The 19,114-nt window shown below is 51.0% G+C and overlaps 8 protein-coding genes across 10 annotated transcripts; 4 read left to right on the top strand and 4 right to left on the bottom strand.

Annotated features, from left to right (window-relative positions):
* The first annotated feature begins 4,338 nt into the window (after positions 1–4,338).
* PPTG_14832 lies at positions 4,339–6,255 on the top strand. 2 transcript variants are annotated; one of them, XM_008911415.1, is made up of 3 exons: positions 4,499–5,354; positions 5,421–6,006; positions 6,074–6,151. In XM_008911415.1, the coding sequence occupies exons 1-2, from the start codon at positions 4,570–4,572 to the stop codon at positions 5,881–5,883; spliced, it is 1,248 nt and encodes a 415-aa protein (XP_008909663.1). In that variant the 5' UTR covers positions 4,499–4,569; the 3' UTR covers positions 5,884–6,006; positions 6,074–6,151. The 2 variants fall into 2 exon arrangements, with proteins under 2 accessions (XP_008909662.1, XP_008909663.1); XM_008911414.1 differs by having other exon boundaries at positions 4,339–5,354; positions 5,421–6,255.
* PPTG_14833 (hypothetical protein) lies at positions 6,007–7,424 on the bottom strand. The gene is made up of 3 exons (XM_008911416.1): positions 6,925–7,424; positions 6,760–6,856; positions 6,007–6,691 (listed from the first exon to the last, which is right to left on the bottom strand). Exons 1-3 carry the CDS (start codon positions 7,248–7,250, stop codon positions 6,206–6,208), a joined length of 909 nt encoding a protein of 302 aa, XP_008909664.1. The 5' UTR covers positions 7,251–7,424; the 3' UTR covers positions 6,007–6,205.
* Positions 7,425–7,519: 95 nt separating this feature from the next.
* PPTG_14834 (hypothetical protein) lies at positions 7,520–8,403 on the top strand. Its single transcript, XM_008911417.1, has 3 exons — positions 7,520–7,885; positions 7,984–8,097; positions 8,169–8,403. The coding sequence occupies exons 1-3, from the start codon at positions 7,601–7,603 to the stop codon at positions 8,322–8,324; spliced, it is 555 nt and encodes a 184-aa protein (XP_008909665.1). The 5' UTR covers positions 7,520–7,600; the 3' UTR covers positions 8,325–8,403.
* Positions 8,238–9,856, bottom strand: PPTG_14835 (hypothetical protein). The gene is made up of 5 exons (XM_008911418.1): positions 9,538–9,856; positions 9,273–9,459; positions 8,929–9,197; positions 8,796–8,861; positions 8,238–8,728 (listed from the first exon to the last, which is right to left on the bottom strand). Exons 1-5 carry the CDS (start codon positions 9,811–9,813, stop codon positions 8,426–8,428), a joined length of 1,101 nt encoding a protein of 366 aa, XP_008909666.1. The 5' UTR covers positions 9,814–9,856; the 3' UTR covers positions 8,238–8,425.
* A 165-nt stretch (positions 9,857–10,021) lies between these two features.
* On the top strand, positions 10,022–12,828 carry PPTG_14836. 2 transcript variants are annotated; one of them, XM_008911419.1, is made up of 6 exons: positions 10,022–10,188; positions 10,273–11,562; positions 11,634–11,687; positions 11,751–11,936; positions 11,997–12,637; positions 12,726–12,828. In XM_008911419.1, the coding sequence occupies exons 1-6, from the start codon at positions 10,120–10,122 to the stop codon at positions 12,736–12,738; spliced, it is 2,253 nt and encodes a 750-aa protein (XP_008909667.1). In that variant the 5' UTR covers positions 10,022–10,119; the 3' UTR covers positions 12,739–12,828. The 2 variants fall into 2 exon arrangements, with proteins under 2 accessions (XP_008909667.1, XP_008909668.1); XM_008911420.1 differs by lacking the exon at positions 12,726–12,828 and having other exon boundaries at positions 11,997–12,699.
* Positions 12,829–14,009: 1,181 nt separating this feature from the next.
* Positions 14,010–16,743, top strand: PPTG_14837 (hypothetical protein; the record flags this gene model as incomplete). Its single annotated transcript, XM_008911421.1, has 1 exon — positions 14,010–16,743. The coding sequence occupies one exon, from the start codon at positions 14,010–14,012 to the stop codon at positions 16,623–16,625; it is 2,616 nt and encodes an 871-aa protein (XP_008909669.1). The 3' UTR covers positions 16,626–16,743.
* On the bottom strand, positions 16,568–17,767 carry PPTG_14838 (hypothetical protein). The gene has a single exon (XM_008911422.1). The coding sequence runs from the start codon at positions 17,739–17,741 to the stop codon at positions 16,815–16,817; it is 927 nt and encodes a 308-aa protein (XP_008909670.1). The 5' UTR covers positions 17,742–17,767; the 3' UTR covers positions 16,568–16,814.
* Positions 17,768–18,672: 905 nt separating this feature from the next.
* PPTG_23547 (hypothetical protein) lies at positions 18,673–18,786 on the bottom strand (the record flags this gene model as incomplete). Its single annotated transcript, XM_008911423.1, has 1 exon — positions 18,673–18,786. One exon carries the CDS (start codon positions 18,784–18,786, stop codon positions 18,673–18,675), a length of 114 nt encoding a protein of 37 aa, XP_008909671.1.
* Between the last annotated feature and the right edge of the window lie 328 nt (positions 18,787–19,114).

The following is a 19,114-nucleotide window of genomic DNA, read 5'->3' on the forward strand; positions in this document are numbered from 1 at the left end:
ACGGACAGACTTTGCCTTTTCCAAGCCGAATCGCACTGCCATTCGCTCGATGTACGCCGTCTGTGACATACAGACCATCACACCCGGAACGAAATTGATTTCCATGCCAAGCAGAAACTTGACGCGCCCTAAGTCTTTCAACGCAAACTTGGCACCCAACTCGCGAACGACAATCACGATGTCGTCACGCTTAGCTGCGATGACGATGTCGTCCACATACACAGTCAAGTAAATCATGCCGATAGAACCTTGCCGATAGTACACACCTGCATCGAATGCACACTCGTGAAACTTCAGCTCCAGCAGGTACAAGTGTAGAGTGTCGTTCCAGATCTTGGCTGCCTGCTTCAGGCCGTACAAGCCTTTGAGGAGTCTGCAAACTCGATCACTCCCGTCATTGTAGCCCTCCGGCTGCTCCATATAAATGTCCACGTCAGTCAGCTCTCCATTTAGAAATGCCGTGACAAAATCAACGTGCTGACAGTCGAGACCGAGCATGAGCGCCAAAATCATCACAAATCTGACAGATTCAAGTCGGACGACAGGTGAGTATGTTGCCAAATAGTCAATGCCGAACTTCTGGAGGAAACCACGTATGGCGAGTCTCGCTTTGAACCGATCCACGTCTCCACTTGCATCTCGTTTCACCGCAAAAACCCACAGCAAAGTTAGTACATTAACCCGCTTTTCTTTGGTTGATTTTGGACGAGGCACAAGCTCCCAGGTGATATTGCTCATCAAGCTGTTGTATTCAGCGTCCATGGCACGTTTCCAATCGTTAGCGTGGCTCGATGCAAGAGCCTCTCGGACTGTCGTAGGAGTTAGGACGTCACTGACTCCACCCATTAGCATGCACCGCATCAACATCGTCGCCATCGCATACGTCCCTGGGCTGTACCATGTACTTGCTCTGCGATTTCTTTGAGATCGTCTCAGCTGTGGTTGAGCAGAAGGCGACGCTGATGATGAGGACCTGGATGCAGTTGCATGTGGCGAGTTGCCCGAGTTGCCCGAGTTGCTAGCGGTACTACCGCCACGAGATGATGCACGGGACGCTGCACGAGAGGATGCTGGCTGTCCCGAGTTTGACGAATTGCTAGCGCCACCACTTCCATGCGAGTCATTGTCGTCGCCACCACTGTGGCCATCACCATAATCAAAGTCAGGTTCTTCATGTTCGTCACCATTACCGAAGCCAGCTCCATGTTCATCGCCACGACCAATTTCAGTTCCACGACTCCCACTGAAACTAAGTCCTTCATAGTCGTCATCACTGCTCTCATCTGAAGTTACACGAGAACGTTTCACAGCGCGCGGCCTGGACTCCGACACATCAGTGTCATTTTCGTCCATGGGCTCGTCTTCAGGTTCGACGTCTGCAGGATTTGACCCATGCTCAAGTACTGCATTCACAGGAAGACGAACAAATGACACATTTACAGGTAGCTCCAGTTGTGCTCCATCATAGCGTTTAGCCAGTAAGTCATGCACGTACTTTCCATCAACAGTGATGTCTTCTCGAAATGACACATCGCGACGCTCAATCAGGTCACCCGTGCGCAAGTCAAGTAGGCGATAGCCGAGCTGTGAATCTGAGTATCCCAGAAAGAGTGTTAGAATTGCTTTCGGACTGAGTTTGTGTGGTCGCTTCACCTTTGGCACATAAGCAAAAGCCACGCATCCACACACACGAAGGTTGCTGACGTCCGGTTTGATCTCTGTAAGTCTCTCAAAGGGAGTCATGCCACTGACAGCCTTGGTGGCACTCATGTTGTCAACTTCTACCACGTAGAGAAGGGTTTCACCCCACAAAGCTGTTGGCATACCCGTTGCCTGACGTATAGCTCGCACCTTGTTGAGTAGTTTCCCGTTTTGTTTCTCCACAAGGCAGTTTTCTTCAGGCGTATAGGCGTTTGTCGTCAGCAATTGGATTCCATGCTCAGTCAGGAAGTTCTTCAGCTTGTTGTTTACGAATTCCTTCCACTGATCACATGAGAACCTTTTGATCACATGGTCCTTCTCCAACTGCAAAAGCAAATTGATCACATTCTGTGCTGCCTCACTCTTGTGCTTGAGCAGGTAGCACCAAGTGTATCGAGACGCTTCGTCCTGAACAAGTTGGAAGTAGCGGTGTCCTCCAGTAGTCTCCAGACCGACATAGCATACGTCGGATGACAGCCGCTCGTAGCAGACCTTGCTGCGCTTGTCGTGGCGCTTGTACGACTTGCGCTTCTGCTTTGCAGTCTGACAGGCGATACAATTCAGAGGAACACTAAAGTCAACTGACTTCAATGCGTCCATGCCGACTGTCATATGCTTGCTCACCATTTCTCTGAGTGCTTGCTCATTCAGGTGGGCAAACTTCATGTGCCATCTCATTAGCTCCGACACACCATCAGATACTGACATGATGCACATACTAGAGTCTGCCACAGGACGTTTTGTCTTCAACCAATAGTGACCGTCACGTTTTGACATCTCGAGCCGCACATCGCCACGCTCAAGTACCTTACGTCGATTTGCAGGATTTGAGGCTTCAGTATATGAAGGCACCCAGCCATCGAGCTCCATGAGCTCCAGACTGAGCAAGTTCGTGACACCTCCACTAACGTAGCGAGCATCGTCCAGATCCAGGACGACCTCATTACCCGATGCAGTGCCATCAACACAGACGCGCACTTGTCCACGAGCTTCGCTTGTGCTGCGTTCACCTTTCCAGCCTATAAAAGACGTAGTGTCCTCCCGCATGCTCGTAAACGCCGTCCAGCTCGTGCACACATGCACTGCAGCTCCACTGTCCACCATCCATTCGTCACAATCCGAGGATGAGTACTGCACAGCAGCAATACTCGAGTCAAATTCAGCATCCACAACACGAACCATCTTGATTGCCGATACATCGTCACCGTCGGAAGCTCGAGATCCGCCCCAGCGCATCAAGGACATTGACTTGGGCTTGCTCGTGTTTTTGGCATCGCCACTAGTTGAAGTAGCAGCTGCCGCGGCTTCTTCTTCCTTCTTTTTCTTCAGGGCCCGGCAGTCGCGCTTCAAGTGGCCTGGTTTCTTACAATAGAAACACTCTCGCGTCTCGCGCTGTTTGCCGTTGTCCTTGAATTTCTTCTTGCCTGGTCCGCCTTGCTGCTTCGACCGCTTGTCTCCAGCCGATTCATTGCGCTGCATCTGCATGATTGCCTCGGGCTTGGCCTTTCCTGCCTTTACCACTTCACGACGCTGCCTGTCGATCTCAGCTTCACTGCGCAACGTGTTGAGCACTTCAACCAGCGACGGAGGATTTCCTTCGCGGACAGCCTTGCCATACAGCTGCACGATGTTGCGGTACTCATACGCAACTCCCTGAAGCAGCACCTTCACCATCTCGTCATCGGAGATCTCATCGTTCATGTTGCGGAGCTGACGTCGCATCAGCTCCATTTCGTCCAGGTACTTCTCCGTGTCCATGTCCATGTCCGCCGAGTAGGTAGCGGAGTACTGTTTCTTGCGAATGTAGAGGGCATTAGCGAACGAGCGTTTGGTCTTCTCCGCCTCAAACGCTGTCCACATCTCACGTGCCGTTTGCAGCGTACACACCTTCATCGCGTCCTTGGGCGGTAGACCACGCAGAATAGCATCGCGGGCCACCGCGTTCTTCACATCGAACGTCGCAGCGTCGATGACACCGACGCGTCTTGCGTCGTCCCCAGCGCGGCCGCGTGTTTCGGATCCGTCCACCACACCCCAGCATTTCCGTTGCATGAGGTAGGACTTCAACAGCGCCTCGTACAGATCGAAGCCACCTTCATCGTCGTACTTGGGAGGCTTGCTCGTACCGTAGAGTCGGAGACCACCTTCATTGCCAGCGACACCCAGAATGTCTGCGCCAACGTCAGCTTGAGCTGGTGCATCTCCTTGGGCCGGCGCGCGTGGCGAGTTGCCACCACTCGAGTTCACCATGGCTCGTCGGACTTGGGCTCATAACCTAAGAGCGTTTGGTTCCGTGCGCTCCCGTCACTAGTGCGTGTGCAAGCCGAGGAGACGAGGGGTAGCGAGCAGAGCCTTGAGGGTGCGTGAGGGATGTAGAGCGAGGAGACTGGAGGAGGAAGGAGGGCTTGTGGGGCACAAAGCAGATTGAAAAGTGAGTCTGTATTTCTCGTGTCCGTGAAGACTGGGGGGAAGCACCTGGCACCAAAACCCCCCATGGACAATGTCACACACACAAGGCACATCCTTCACCTTGCATTTCCGCGCGGTGATGCCTCGTGTCATCTTCGTGCCATCCTCGCCAACTACGAGCCGCACTGCTTGATACCTGACGCCTGACCAAACCAGATCTGGCGACACCCGTGACGGTCCCCAAAACACGCACACCCTGGTCTTTACAGAGGCCAGCAACTTCAATACAGAAAGGTGCATGCCGACACGACAACGAATCTGCGGAGATTCTCACAGTCGTAGCTTAATTCGCACTTAAGTTTTTATCCTCGGTACTCTCTCTCTCTCGCCTTGTCAAGGTCTCGCCACGTAGCAAATCCCAGAGTCCTACGGACTTGGAAGACTATTCACTTCTCTAGCATGAGCGCCTCTCGCACGCTGATGCTGTGTGCGGCGGCACTGCTTGCCTTGTTGCACTCCACTCCCATTAGTGCTAAGCGCCTGGAGCACGTGTCCTTTGAGAAGCCTTTCGACAACATCGACGGTGAGGGTTTGCGGCAGATCGGAGACAACTTCGTTTATGGCGGCGACACGGCCGTGAACCGCCACTTTGCGCGTCTTACACCCGATCGCCAGAGCAAGCGTGGTTACATTTGGGGCAAGCAGAAGCTGGCGGCAAAGGAGTTCGCCGCCGTGTTCACCTTCCGTATCAGTGGCCAGGCCAAGTCCTGGTTCGGCGATGGTCTGGCGCTTTGGCTCACGACTAGCCAGTATGTGCAGGGCGACAACCACGGCTTCATTGGCGACTTCAAGGGCATTGGTGTCCTGTTCGACACCTTCGTCAACCAGGAGCACAGCGGTGGCCACAAGGACGTGACATTTTTCGAGAACGATGGCAGCAAGACGCTGGACCAGCTCAATGACATGGAAAAGGTGGGCTGCATGGCCCCCGGCATTCGCTACCACGAGAAGAACGCGGCGTTTAGCCCGTCGCTCAACATGTCCCGTGCCAAGATCACTTACACGCAGGTTGACCAGCAGTTAACTATCCTGATCGACGCTGACGCCTCGGGCAACTGGGTCAAGTGCTACAACCAGCGTCTGAACATCGGTGACGACTGGATGAACGATGCTTACGTCGGCATCTCAGCCTCGACGGGTGGTCTGGCGGACAACCACGACGTTGTCGCTCTCAACGTCTACGAGTAAGTTATTTTTTTTACTGTTTCCTTTTTGTGAGGATCGGAGATTGATATTTTTTTGCATTGTAGTGACGTCATTGACTCGCTCGCGGCACAAGAGGATGAGAAGCAGCGTAATGCGGTGGACAAAAACCTCGAAGCTACACTCAGTAAGGGCAACAATGACGACAAGATGAAGCTGGTCAAGCGGAAATACGCTCAGTTGCTTGAGGAGTTCGAATACCAGTTCACAGCACTGAAAGAGTCCACGGAAAACACGATCCAGAAGTTGAAACAGCAGGGTGCAGAGGATGAGAAGCGTATTGCCGAGCTGGAAGCTTGGGCAAACGGAAAGGTGGTCGAGCGTGTTCACAGCACAGTGAACGCTATCCGCGACCAGGTGGACTCACAGCTGGAAGTGACCGTGAAAGAAACTGCTGCCAAGTCCAGTAGCTGGAAGACCCCATTCTTCATCATTGTGTTCATCATTGCCGGTATTGCTGCTGCCGGATACAAGAAATACCAGGATCTACGCAAGACGCATTTCCTGTAGGCGATTAAATCTGCTTCAGATTATCCCAGGTCGTTGTATCGATGATAGACGCCGTCTGTCAGGTACATTAGAGACGGCAAGATGCAGATACAGCTGGGAGATGGAATTGCCTGAGGCCAAATGGTAGCTCACCTTCATGTTTTTTATAGTTACAGTGTTGATTGAACTTGGCTTATACTTTTGCGTGTAGAGAGATCCACTCTTTTAATGATGGACTGGTAACGAGATGGCTATGGTACATCTATTGAATCGACAAAGTTTACTGTGCATGTACATTTAGAAAGTCGTACTGGTGAGGCAGTAAAGCGTTGATGGTAACTCATCAGGATGCGAGATCGTCGTGTGCATTCTCGCAGACTCGGCAGACACAGGACGAGTCGTAAGGGACTTTCCATGGCGCAGGGAGGACGGCACCGTAACGACAGCGAAGCGCGAACCAAGGCTTGAAAACCGGGTGACGTGGGTTGATGTTGTCACGGTGCGCGAGATAAAGCAGCACTACGGGTTCCAGCAGGGGAGGCTTCACATCCGCAATCTGGTTACCAGAAATCACAAACCAGATAGCGTCTGCAAGTAGTTCCTTAGAGAACTGGTTTGCTCGAGCTTTAAGCAGCAACAAGTCGCCAAAATACAGCGCTAGCTGGCGCTGTTCGAGTAGCAGGTCATCAATTCCATGCTCTTGGTTATCATCTTCTGTGAGAACATGCATCCGCTTCTGGAGTACACCCAGTATTGTAGGCGCCATGATCCGATAGCTAAGACAGTGTAAAATGTCAAGCTCGAATTTGAGAATTTCGTTCCACTTCCACTGTACAAAGAATAATGACTAAACTATTAGCATCCACACGAAGGTAGACGAAATGACTGACACCTTACGTTGCTAGAAAGTCTACGCCGCTGCAAAATCTCTTTGATGCTCTTGTCGACAATAGTCGTAGGTGTCTCGACGAACTTGACAGCAATCCATAAACAACTGTAGAGCACATCATAGACGTTAGTGCTTGTGTCTTGAAAATAAAAGCCTCTGTCCAGTATCCTTACGAAATGCTGAGTGCTTCAATTCTGGAGGCTTCGAGATTCTGAGCATCCAGATACCGGTCCAATAGCCCAACGCATAAGTGCAACGTTTCCCTCGATAGTCCTAGCGCTGACGTGATGGTCAGGATGGCTGCCACCATCTCATCCCGGTGTGCAGCCGTCGCTACCTCCTCCCTGTCCCGACCCTGACTGTCCTCTATCCCAACGCAATCCACCGCCGTCGGCGACTCAGTTTTAACGCGCTTCAATCGTTCGTCATCGGTGGCATGGATCTGATTCGTGGGACTCCGTAGCTGCTCATTGCGAGGACGCTTGTGATTGATACACATTTCCTACCAAGTTTCGACCCTGGTACTCTAACGTTCTTCAGTGAACATTCACTACCCGCAGCAGAGTTTAATGAAGATATTAAGGGACGGGTTTACACTGTAGCTGTCCGTTCGCTCGCAACAAGAGAACTGATGCGTCTACATCGGTAAGCTCCTTGACGATTTTGGCGCGAGCGATGATTCATATTCCGCGGGTTTTTCGAGCAAGAATGAAAAAATATCCACCAATCATAGTTTTGCTTACCTAAGATTCCGCCAATCAGTAGGCATCACGAGGATAATGTGCGGAACATCATTTTCAGGTATTTTGGTTGGCACACGACTGGGACTTCTGTCAAGTGTGTATCATCATGGCCGCCACCAAGCCGTCGAAAAAGCAGCGCGGTAAGCTGAAAGCCGCCAAGGCCAGGAAGGAGACGGCCAAGTCGCACGTCAAGTTTGACGACAATGGAGACCAGGTGGTACCCAAGAAGCGAGCACGCGTGATTAAGAAGAAGAATGCCGAGGAGGTGAAGGAGGGTGGTGGCAAGGCGGATCGATCACCGGACATGATCCAGCAGGCCAACTACTATCTCGAGCAGTGGAAGAAGCGCAACGAACCCAAGGCTGATGACGAGCTACCCTGGAAGTTCAAGGTGCGCTAAAATATTGCATGTATTGCAAAAGTCGATACCAGCAACAACGGAAGCTCATGCTTTATGGTACCGGGCGTTGTGCGTCTGTGGCATTGCAGACAATCAAGCAGCAGTGGATTCTGCGGTGGATGTACGAGGCTGACATCGTGCCCAAGTCTATGTTCGCCATTGTGCTGGAATATCTCAATGGTATCCAGGGTGCTGCTCGCAAGGTTGGTAGCCGTTGTGGTCGGTTATGAAGAAAATATCGTTTCTAACCAATGTTTTGAATATTCTGGTGCAGCGTGTAATGGATTCAGCCCAAGAGATCATTGACATTGGCGTCCCAGCAAAAGAAGAGGAAGAAGCGGCGGCTGAGGAGAAGGAAAAAATGCTCAGTATTAAGCTTGCTCGGCGACGTTACAAGCGTGCCTTGCAGGTGGCGGAACTGCTGGCCTAAAATGCTTCTAGAAACAAAAATGTCTATTTTTGCTTGTCTGCTTCCCATGGTGGCATCTTGATTTGGCTTTAAAAAGTCCGTGTAGTTGTTGTGTGAAGAAGTTAATCAGCAAGACCTCCAATGTGATCTGAGACCATGTCACGGAAGCGATCAGCTGAGTAAAGAACGTCAGGATCTTCTCCCATAGCGAGGACTTCGCCATTTAGCCGGGCACGAACAAAGAATTTCCCATTCTCGTCTTCCAGTAGCTCCAGTGCAAGGGCAGAGGAGTAGTCAGGCCAAAAACTGATTTCATTCGCAATTTCGGCGTCCATTGTTCGGAGCACCGACAACAGCGACACGTCGTGCCCGCTGTAGATCACGATTTCCTTGCTTTCGCTGTGGTCCCACAAAGCCTTTTGCATCTACAGTACCACATAAAGGATGTCAGCTATGCACACCAACTTCGCTTTGGATATGGCGTAGACCCACCTCACGTAGCACATTGTGCATCAAGCGTCCAGCCACAAGCTTCAGAATCGTTCGATGCGAGTAGAACTGCGGAAAACCACAACATCTTTTACTTCAGAGCTCACGATGATTGCAGCGAGACTGCGATACTTACCTGGTGGAAACGGAAGCCAAGATGTCTTTCCGTGGCATTACCATGCACTTCAGTGCCAGGAATGTAAGGAACCTGGTGAGAGCGACGGCACACAAAGTAGTCGGCTGCGGTTAGCCAGGTGAACGGGACCTGGCCAGAGTCGACCGCTGGGAACAACCTCATCAGTTCCTGCTTGATCGGAGCCATCTCGTACTCGCGCGCAGCAAACTCAGCATTGTCCTTTTCCAAATCGGCTTTCATCTGCATGATCTCCGGAAAAATCGAGTACGCTATATACACAGATCCACATCATCAACGCACTGTCAGGAACACAGTCTAGCCCAAATATTAGCGTCTCGACTCACTGTTGATGATGTCCTTTTCCGGTGGCAACACTCTCACCGGAGGGCTTAACTGGGGTTGATCTTTCAGCATTCCAGTCAGCAGCGCCTGTACACTCAGTTGAGTGCGCGTGTACGCATTGCTAATTATCTGCACCTGCTCGGGCGACACTTCATCCAGTTGCAGCTCCTCTTTCTTACACAACTCTCGCTACCACATTCCAATGTCGTCACACAAGCCTTTGAGAAGTTCCACCCCTTCCTAATTCAGTGACAACCGTCATCTCACCAGTCGATCACCACGTTTGGTCATCTGCTCGATGCCTCGACGCGTCAAATATCCGAACGGCCGCTGCTGGAACGAAGTCTGAGTCTCGCCGCCCTGGTGAACGCTGAACTTGGAGCGGAGTTGTGCGAGCTCCGTCACCGCCGGCAACTGACGCCCCCACAACAGTACCTCCTCCTCTTCAGCGCGGGCATTGGCACTCCCTTTGAAGATGTTGATCAACGGGGTGCGGTCGCCGTGACGATGCACCACCTGCAGTTGGCGCAGACGCAGCCCCATCGTTGACGCAACAGGGAGCTTTTAGATACGACCACGTACTTCGAATATGATGTGCGCCACATATCTCGCCGTTTTATAACTGACCGACTTACTGCTACAAACTGTGCGAGGAAATCGATAATAAGTGACCACTTGTCCATTGCTGTAGTAAAAATTGTTTGTTACACTTTTGAGTTGGTGATCAAGGTTATCTATTCATAGAGGGACAAAGGTACTCTGCGCAAGCCCAGGATTAGGCTGGGCTTTGTGTGAATTGCAGCACGGTGCATGTCGTCAAGGCACTAGGTGCCACCTCGTCCGCTGAACATGGCCAGAGAAGCCATAGTCGCGGCCTCCACACTGTCTCTGAAGGACGCTCAGCGATGCTTCGACAAGGTAAAACTTATTCGATGATTCATGTTAAAGTTGTCTGTAGACGAATGCAGCCATATGTTTCTAACTGGTCTTGTTGGTGCACAGGAGCGCCAGGCGTTCCTGCGCGACCTGGAAACGCTACGGCAACAGTTGGTGAAGAAGGACCAAAATGCTGCTCGTGCGGCGGCTGCAGCGAGTTCGCACACGATTCAGCTCAAGCGCGAAATCGCTACACTACAAACAGCCTTGGGAGCTGTAGAAGCAGAACGCAACAAGTTCCAGGAGCAATTTACACATACAAGCTCATTACTCGAGACAGCACTAGATCAACGACAGGAGGATCAAACAAAAGTTTCTCGGTTGAACGAGACACTACGCACATTAGAGAAACAGCAGGAGGAGACAGTAGAATTGGTCAAGAAAGAGGCGACCTCCAATGTGCGAGCTACTCATGAGGAACGTCAAGCCTTGCGCGCTAGAGTCGAACATCTAAGAGGAAAACTGGAGACTGAGAGAAAAGAGTGGGAGAGTATCCACCGTCCAGTGGCGGACGAGCTGAAAAAATGCAAGACGAGGTTACAACTTGTCGACAAGGAGCTTCAGGATGCTCGCTATCGAGAGCGCTCAAGCTTTCAGCTGAAGGAGAAAATGAGTGGTGAGGTCACTAAGTACAAAAGGAAGGTAGCTGATTTGACAACAGCGTTACAAGAGGCTTTACACGCGAAAAGTGAGCTAAAAGCTGAGCACACTTTAATGGTGCGGCATATGAAGGACAAGTGGAGAGAGGTGCTGCGAAATCACCAGCACTCAAAGGAGCAGATGATGATGCTACAGGAAGATTACAATGGTTTATTCCGGTCACGCACGTGTATAGAACGGCAAAATGACCAGATTTACCAGGCCATGAAGCAAATGAAGGTACGACACGAGCAAACTATGAAGGCCAAGGAAGAGGAATGCTGGGAAATCGAGAAGAAACATAAGAAAATGAGCGTCACATGCCTGCAGTGTTTAAAAACTCCCGAACAAAAACAACAGGATGAGACCATTAAGTTAGATGCAATTCGTGAACAAACACGGCTTGAAGTTACCAAGAATTTGGAGCTTGAGCGCTGGGATCACTTTCAGGAAGTGAACAGCAAATATTTAGATACAAGCAAGCAATTACAGACTGCAGTCGAAGAATGTGAGCTGCTAAGGGGGAAATGCAAAACAGTGACTAACCAGCATCAGGAACACCAAGAAAAGGAGCAAAAACTATTGGACATGCTGAAGGAAGCTCAAGATAAAGTGCGAGAAATGGGTGCAAAACGAGATGAAGAGAATCAGCAGATGGAAGGGGCGAAGAAAACGATGCAGGACTTGGTAGAAAATTTGACGAACTTGACTGCGGTGGTGAGTACCCTGCCTTGACCTTGTAAGCCTAAAGAAGAGCTAACGGCTTGATAATGCCTGTGGACGAACAGACAGCAGACCAGAGCAAGAAACTCCAGGAGCTTGAAGCTGCTCGGCTAGAAGAGGTACACCGTATTCTTCTTTAAGGAAGCTTAAAGGATGTCTAAACTCTTGTGTGTCGTGCTTAGCGCGAACACTTGGAGGAACAAATCCGTAACCTCGAAGCGGACAAGAAATCTATCACGCAAGATCACCAGCAGCTTATGCATCGATATGAAGAGTTTGTCGCGCAGTATGAGGTGCTAAAAGAAGAAAAATCAAAACACTGGAACGAGATTGTACAAGCACAATTAAGTGCCAACCTGCTCATTGAGGTACGTGCGACTGGAACAAAAAGTAAAATAAATGTTAACAGCTAAACGTGGACCCTGTAGGAACAGGCTCACACAATTGATGACTTGCTGCAAGCGAAGGCTAATGGCACTTACGTCTCCCCATCGAAGCCCACATCGTATCCTGACCGTGCTCAAATCGCTTCTCCTAGTTCAACAGAAAACTTTGCCTCAACTGAGCACGCTAGTCTGGTTACTACCTTACGCCACGAGTGCGGAGCCTTACGAGATGAAGTCGCACGACTCAAGGACAAGATACGAGGCGAGAAGGTGTCATGGCAGAGTGACAATGATAAGAAGAAGGAAAGCGAGCTTTTGGGCGAAATCAAGATTTTACAGCTAGAGCGACAGAAGCTGAAAAAGACGATAGAGGAACAAGCTCTTACCATTCATGAATTGACGCTTCAAGAGGACGAAGACGACGGTGACGAGGGCGGTGAAGAGCAAAGCTTCGGATGCAGTAGTGGGCAGGTAGCAAGTAATTTTGATCCAGGTATGTCCGCGTATACGGATAGCTGTGCATCGCCTGAAGGTTGGCGCGACATCGATCGTCGTGTTCAAGTATATGACAACCCTCCACGCCAACGGGGTGATGGATTCTGGTTATCACCTCGCTCTCGGTCTCCTGATCGTGGAAAGGATATTCCGACTCGACCAACAAGTCACAGCCTCTTTAAAGTAAGGTAACATGAGTTGCAGATTAAAAATGTTGGAATGAATAATGAATTCTAATAATACCTACCGGTATTGTGGTTATTTTGTGGTTATTAGGAAAGCAGGATGAGTGACGCGTCGATTGTCAGTTCGGCAACAGACAATCGGTAGCAACCACGCTGCACTTCTTCCGAATAGAAACCACCTGAGTGTTTAGAGCCCTCACGTTTCTCAACTTCCCCCAAGGAGGTCTCCTCTCCTACATCACCGCGAAGTTTCGCGGCGATGTTCTTCAACGTTAAGCTTACGACAAAGGTTGCAAAGACTACGAAACACACATTTTCGCTTTTTGTCCTAACACAGTGCAATGGGCGACTTGGTCACGCATGGTGTTTTCAACGGCAACAAGCAGGGGCTACCTCCGACCCAATCATAACTTCTTGAGATTTAACGTGTACAGGTAGATTGCAGACATGTCAATGAAGACACATCACCGCATTAATACCGTCATGCTTCTGGCAGTCTATTGCAGCTCAAGCCAAGAGCTGAACCAAATTGGTCAACGAATTTCTGTCCCTAAAAAAACGACTTTCACAAAAATACAGCCTTCGGTGAATAGAGCCAAAACGCTAAACGCCAGTGACACTAGAAACGCGCCCGGGCATTTTTACATGGACATCTTCGGCTGTGCTTGAGGAAAAGAAAAGTAATCCCCAGAGCCGATCGTGGTCCGCGTGTCTCTGTGGTTTAACGTGAACGGAGCGGTGGCGGTAGTTAATCACGAGAATTACATGTATACCTCTCGGCTGCAACTCGCTATCGTATCGACAATTGACAATCCCAGGATCACTGAGAAAGCGATGCAGAGCACGAATGACTATACTAGCATCTCTGCTGTTATGATTCAGCTAGTTGATGCTGGCACTCTCAAATGAAAGACAAATGGAGCAGGGATGCTGCTGCGGTTGAAACATGACGCGGCACCATATCCGAGTTTGGATGTGCTTTGGGTGCAGAGCGAAACAACGCTTTTTTGTGGGGATCTTGGAAAGCCCCATTATGTGTTATTTATCTATCGCCCATGGACTTCTATCGGTACAACTTGTACAAGCCGACCGTGTCCGCGTCAAACGCGCGTAGAGGATCGATGCGTTCCCGCAGCGCAGACCCGCCGCCATTGTTGAGCCGAGGTTTGGCTTTGCTTGGAGGATAGCCGTACCGCGCGTTTCTAGTTGTCCGAATTACATACAAACATGCGTTCAAGGCGCCTACCTTGTTCGACACACACCGCTGGATGTCGAAGATCCAGCTTTCGGTTCGGCACATTCTCCTTTTTGCTTGTTGCAGTGCGGTTCCAGTGGTGTTCTAAAGCTGTAAGGTTTAGTTTCACCAGCACGGACGATGGATCGTTCTCGAAAAGACCCTGGGCATGGCAAGCCTAAAAACGAACTGAAAATCACCCCGGCCAAGACGCAAGCACTTATTGATGTCTCGACACCGTCGCCCCATGCTCCTCGCTTCGGTGACAAAACTACCCCGATGATGTCTACTATGGTCAACATGAACCAAAACCCGCCGCTCCGAAAGCCAGCGGCGACCAATTTCATGGACAGCAGCAAGTTCGTGTCGATGAACTCGACCACGACCCACGCTGTGGGCAACTGCAGGAGCCACAACCGTCGCTCCCGTCGCCGCCGGGCCAATGTGGACGCCATGATGCGTTCGAACATGGTTCGCCAGAGTTTGACGTTGCCCGCATCAAGCGTGTCGTCTGCTTCCAGTGCAGCCCATAAGAAATGCCGTGTTGCTCCGCCTGCTGGCAAGGACGACATGTACGGCCCACCTCCCGGAAGCGATGTAGAGACCGTGCCAATCCCTGGCGACTGCAACTTTGAGCAGAAGTACAATGTAGCCATGAGCATGGACGAGAAGGCGTTCACGCCCATGGAGAAGCTCGAAGCACTACGCGACGCGATGGGCAACTTCACTGACAAAGATGGATACATTGAACGCGAGACTTTTTCGCAGGCGTTTGAAGTGGACGGCAATGAATTCGACGGCTATGCTACCAGCACTGGCACGATCGATGGCAATGCCATCTTAATTGATGCTGTGATGAAGCTCGGAGTGAATGCTCAGGAGAAACTACGTTTTATCTTTGACACACTGGATCCTGACAACACCGGTTACGTAGTCGAAGAGCAAATCGTTCAGCTACTTGAGTCGAACTTCTCCAGTGCAAAGATCGACGTTGTGGGCATGGAATTCAGGACGGTGGCCAAGCTCATGTTCCGCAAGGCTCGCGTTCAAAACGATGCGATGACGTTCAAGCAGTTCTGTGGGGTGTTCGAGCCGTATGTGACGGCCTCCTACCACCTTGAAGAAGCGAAGCCCGTGTACTCAGCCCCAATTCGTCCCAAGAGCAAGTTTGGTCAGTGGTACAGTGACAACAAGCTCCGCATATGGTGGCTCTTCTTCTACTTTATCGTGAACAACATTGCCTTCTGGGTGAAATGGTTCATGTACGAGGTCGACCCGGCCATCGGTTGGGGTCTCCGTATCGCGCGTGCCAACGCACAGGTTGCTATGCTTAATTGCGTGTTCGTGTTGCTGCCGATGTGTCGTTCCATCACTCAGGTGATGAAGCGCAGCAAGCTTTTGTGGCGCATTATCCCGTTTGACGACCATATCGCGTTTCACAAAATCTCGGGTAGCGTGCTGCTTATTGCTGGCCTCATCCATACGATCGCTCACGTGTTCAACGAGATCTACTTGTACCTGATCGCCACCCCGGACGAGGTCAAGCGCTCCATTTTCGTCACTCGTCACGTTTCGACGTTCGTAAACGGTGAACGCCCTCCGTTCACTACGATGCTGCAGGCTCTACCAGTCTGGACGGGTGTGATTCTCCTCGTTATCACTTGCATTTCATTCCCGCTAGCTGCGATCCCCAAGTTCCGTCAAGGTAGATTCAACCTCTTCTGGTACTCACACATGCTGTTTGGACCTTTCCTGATTGTGCTGGCCTTCCACGGAGCAACGTCGTGGCTTGCTCGTTGCTCAGCCTACATCTGGATCACACCTCCGTTCCTCATCTATCTGATCGAACGTCGTTTCCGCTATGCCAAGATGTTTGCTGCACCCGTGCGTATCATGGAAGCCATAGAACTTGACGGTACTGTGGCCTTGTTCGTCGAGAAACCCCGTCGATTCGTCTACAGACCGGGCATGTACTTGTACCTCAACTGTCCTCAGGTCTCGTCCCACGAGTGGCATCCATTCACTATTTCGTCGGCTCCTGGTGACAACTACATCAGCATTCACATTCGTGTGTGCGGTGACTGGACGGATGCCATTTCTCGTGTTATTGCGGACTGCCACGCGTGCAATCTCCAGTACCCTGACGTGTATCTTGATGGTCCGGTTGGTGCTCCGACTCAGGACTATCACCGCTACAAAACGGTGATCTGCATCGGCGGTGGCATTGGCGTCACCCCGTTCGCGTCAATCTTGAAAGATGTGGTTCACCTGTGGGAGGACAACCGCTGTCATAATTGCAACCACATTCGTCATCCAAGCTCGTTCCAGATCCAGAAGCTTTACTTCCATTGGGTGACTCGTGGTCAGGAATCTCTCAGTTGGTTTGAAGGTACCATGAAGCAGATCACCGAAATGGACCGGGACAACGTGATTGAGACGCATCAGTATTTGAGTACTGTGGTGTTGGGCGGCGAAGAGAACACCTCGCAGCTCAAGATGTTCCAGGAGTTCGTGCACGAACAGACAGGCAAGGATTTCGTTTCTGGAATGGACACGAAGCAGCTCACGCACTTTGGTCGGCCAGACTGGGATAAGATTTTCGCGGAAGCTAGAGCCAAGCATCCAGGTGAAGAGGTTGGTGTGTTCTGTTGCGGACCGCACGAGCTGGAAGATGTGCTGTACAATGCGTGCAAGAAGTACTCGTCCTCGAAGGCGGAAGGCACCATCTTCGACTTCCACTCGGAGAAATTCGCGTAAGTTGACTGTTGCTGTTTCTCCCACGCTGCTGAACGAAAGCGGGCGTACACATGCATTGATCGTAGTTGTAGTATTTGGATATCTTTTTACAGAAGTGAAGTAGTAAGTACTTGTGGATTTTCTCTCAAATGTTCCCCAATCTCCTCCAGAATTGATCATTGATGTCAAGATCAAAGGTATCAAACACACCTAAGGGATGATAGGTCGGTCGTGCGCACTTAGATACGACAGCTCGAGCTCGAACATGGAGTCCCAGAGCTTACCGGTCACGAATACGTGACGTGTCACCGGATCGTAGGCGATCCCATTCATCACGGCATCCTGCTTGAAAGGGGAGGCCATCATAACCTCGGTGTGAATGTTCGGCACCATGTTGGGTATCCAGTCAAGATCTATTTGCTCCAGTACGTTTCCGGTAGCAATGTCAATGCGTAGGATATAGTCTTCGAACCAAACGTTGGCGAGCAGTTCCCCTTCTACATATTCTAGTTCGTTCACGTTGGTCACCGGTTTGCCATTCTTCCGCACAGTGATGTTGTGGTGCAGCGTGAAGTCATCGCGCGGGTCGAAGAAGAGCACATTGGCCGAGCCGTCGCTGGCGATGAGGAACTCTCCGTCTGTCGTGAGTCCCCAGCCCTCCTTGGTGGATGTCGTGAGGGGAAACTGACGGATCAGCTGGAAGTCACGTCGAGAAAGCACCAGCACCTGCTCCGCCTTGTACGTTAGCGCGAACAGCTTGTCGCCCAGCACGGTTACGCCCTCACCGAAGATGGAGGCGTCGAAGCGGAATTCCTGTAGGAAGGGCACGGTTTGTATGGACCCCGTCCTGAAGTAGTCAGTGCTAAGGTCCGACAGTTTGTACTTGCGGATGAAAGACTCGCCATTGAGCCCCGTGGACTCAATGAGCGCGCCATCGTCAAACACGAGTCCTTCCGTGAAGGCGCTGACGTTGTGTGGGTGGATGCTTACGAGGCGCACAGCTGTGGGGATGCTATCGCCACTCGCGGTGAAGCGACTGAGGCAGGTCTGCACCGCGAGCAGCAGCAGCAGCAGCAATCGACGAACCATGGGGAGCGTCAAGAGAGCATTATCAGCGAGACTGGGCATCACGGTCATACACCAATAGTGGAATAAGTGGGAAGACGCATCTAAAACAATACCTTTCATAATAAGTATTTACGAAAATCAATGTCTTTAAAAGTGAAAGTCATTAATGAATTTGTGTTCCATGACCTGTTGACATCGAATACGACGCATTTGGCTGGTCTCAGTAGTTGAGTTCCTGGAAAACATGTTGCTCCTGGTTTTTACTGTGCGACGTCTTTAGCTCACCGTGATGAAGGTTGCTCTACTTGTAGATGTACTACAAGGTGTTGACGACCTTACAGGATCGCCCCACCTCTCCAGCAGTGCTCGTCGTGGTTGTTGCACTCGAGAGAGAAGATCCAATGCGCGCAGAGCGTGCGAGTGTTTACAGTAGCTTGGCGAACGTGCAGTCTGACGTTAACAAAGTCGGGAATACTGTTGCTCAAAATGTTGAACGCTGCTCGCCGCAACGGGCTCATGAGGACATGACGGAGCTGTCGAATCCGCTCACATGTCAACAATTCCACGAGATGCCATGTCTTACGTAAGGCGCCTCCTTTGCCGGAGAGGTGAGGCTGTCCCGACGCTGGGGCCAAACGGCCGGCTTCGGGCAACACATCGCAGGAAGGATCTCGGGCAAAACCAACATGGCGTTGCGGCAACCGTGTTGGTTTCCGGCGATCCACGATCAAGTGTGAAATGCTTGCTGGAATGCGTTCGGCAATTCTCCCCGTTTCGCTGCTACTAATGCAATTTGCAATTGTCTTCCGAATGCTTCGAGCGGCCAACTTCGGCCTGCGAAGCTGTTCTTTTTAGCGTGGCTGTTTGCGGGGTTTTCCACGCTGTCAAGGCTTTGAATACGATTGTCGTTTGGGGTGGGCCCAGGGACGATCTACACGCTCAATAACTGGCTGTCAAATTGGAACGCAGATACTGTCATTTGAAGCCCGAATGACAGCATTTAGCCGGCATTGAACCAGGAGTCCGGGTCTTCCGGTGTCTGCACCAACGGAACGACAAACTCATACCGGAAACAAGCTTGGAGCAAACGAGTGGCAATGCCATTGCCGACCATTTGCTGTGTACGTTTGAATCAGGTTTGCGTTCCAGTCACGATATCTGGTCGGCGAATTCAAACTCGTCCTTGCGCGGCGTAGCAATCGCGTATCTGTTGTTGCCAGACAAACGAAGCCGAGTTGAACGGGCATGGCAAGCTTGCCGAAACAGACGCCACGGTGTTGGTGGTGCTGGACGGCACTTACTGGAAGCAAGCGCGGATACTTGAGCTGAACCTCACATTTCGGGCGATTGACAAGACTTGACTTTACGGTCAAGTTGATTCGATTTCATCGTCAAAGCAAGAATGATAATTCCGCAAATATTTTCAAATACCCTTGCATATA

The sequence above is a fragment of the Phytophthora parasitica genome, assembly GCF_000247585.1.
Source record: "Phytophthora parasitica INRA-310 unplaced genomic scaffold supercont2.41, whole genome shotgun sequence".
Classification (NCBI taxonomy): domain Eukaryota; phylum Oomycota; class Peronosporomycetes; order Peronosporales; family Peronosporaceae; genus Phytophthora; species Phytophthora nicotianae.

Coding starts and splice junctions, on each gene's coding strand:
- PPTG_14832 (XM_008911414.1), top strand. CDS start 4,570: ATGAGCGCCTCTCGCACGCTGATGCTGTGTGCGGCGGCACTGCTTGCC. Junction 5,355..5,420: donor GTCGCTCTCAACGTCTACGA/GTAAGTTATTTT, acceptor TTTGCATTGTAG/TGACGTCATTGACTCGCTCG.
- PPTG_14833 (XM_008911416.1), bottom strand. CDS start 7,250: ATGTGTATCAATCACAAGCGTCCTCGCAATGAGCAGCTACGGAGTCCC. Junction 6,857..6,924: donor ATTGAAGCACTCAGCATTTC/GTAAGGATACTG, acceptor TGTGCTCTACAG/TTGTTTATGGATTGCTGTCA. Junction 6,692..6,759: donor GGCGTAGACTTTCTAGCAAC/GTAAGGTGTCAG, acceptor TTCTTTGTACAG/TGGAAGTGGAACGAAATTCT.
- PPTG_14834 (XM_008911417.1), top strand. CDS start 7,601: ATGGCCGCCACCAAGCCGTCGAAAAAGCAGCGCGGTAAGCTGAAAGCC. Junction 7,886..7,983: donor AGCTACCCTGGAAGTTCAAG/GTGCGCTAAAAT, acceptor GTGGCATTGCAG/ACAATCAAGCAGCAGTGGAT. Junction 8,098..8,168: donor TCCAGGGTGCTGCTCGCAAG/GTTGGTAGCCGT, acceptor ATTCTGGTGCAG/CGTGTAATGGATTCAGCCCA.
- PPTG_14835 (XM_008911418.1), bottom strand. CDS start 9,813: ATGGGGCTGCGTCTGCGCCAACTGCAGGTGGTGCATCGTCACGGCGAC. Junction 9,460..9,537: donor CCAAACGTGGTGATCGACTG/GTGAGATGACGG, acceptor GGAATGTGGTAG/CGAGAGTTGTGTAAGAAAGA. Junction 8,729..8,795: donor TGCACAATGTGCTACGTGAG/GTGGGTCTACGC, acceptor GTGGTACTGTAG/ATGCAAAAGGCTTTGTGGGA.
- PPTG_14836 (XM_008911419.1), top strand. CDS start 10,120: ATGGCCAGAGAAGCCATAGTCGCGGCCTCCACACTGTCTCTGAAGGAC. Junction 10,189..10,272: donor CTCAGCGATGCTTCGACAAG/GTAAAACTTATT, acceptor GTTGGTGCACAG/GAGCGCCAGGCGTTCCTGCG. Junction 11,688..11,750: donor AAGCTGCTCGGCTAGAAGAG/GTACACCGTATT, acceptor TGTCGTGCTTAG/CGCGAACACTTGGAGGAACA.
- PPTG_14838 (XM_008911422.1), bottom strand. CDS start 17,741: ATGACCGTGATGCCCAGTCTCGCTGATAATGCTCTCTTGACGCTCCCC.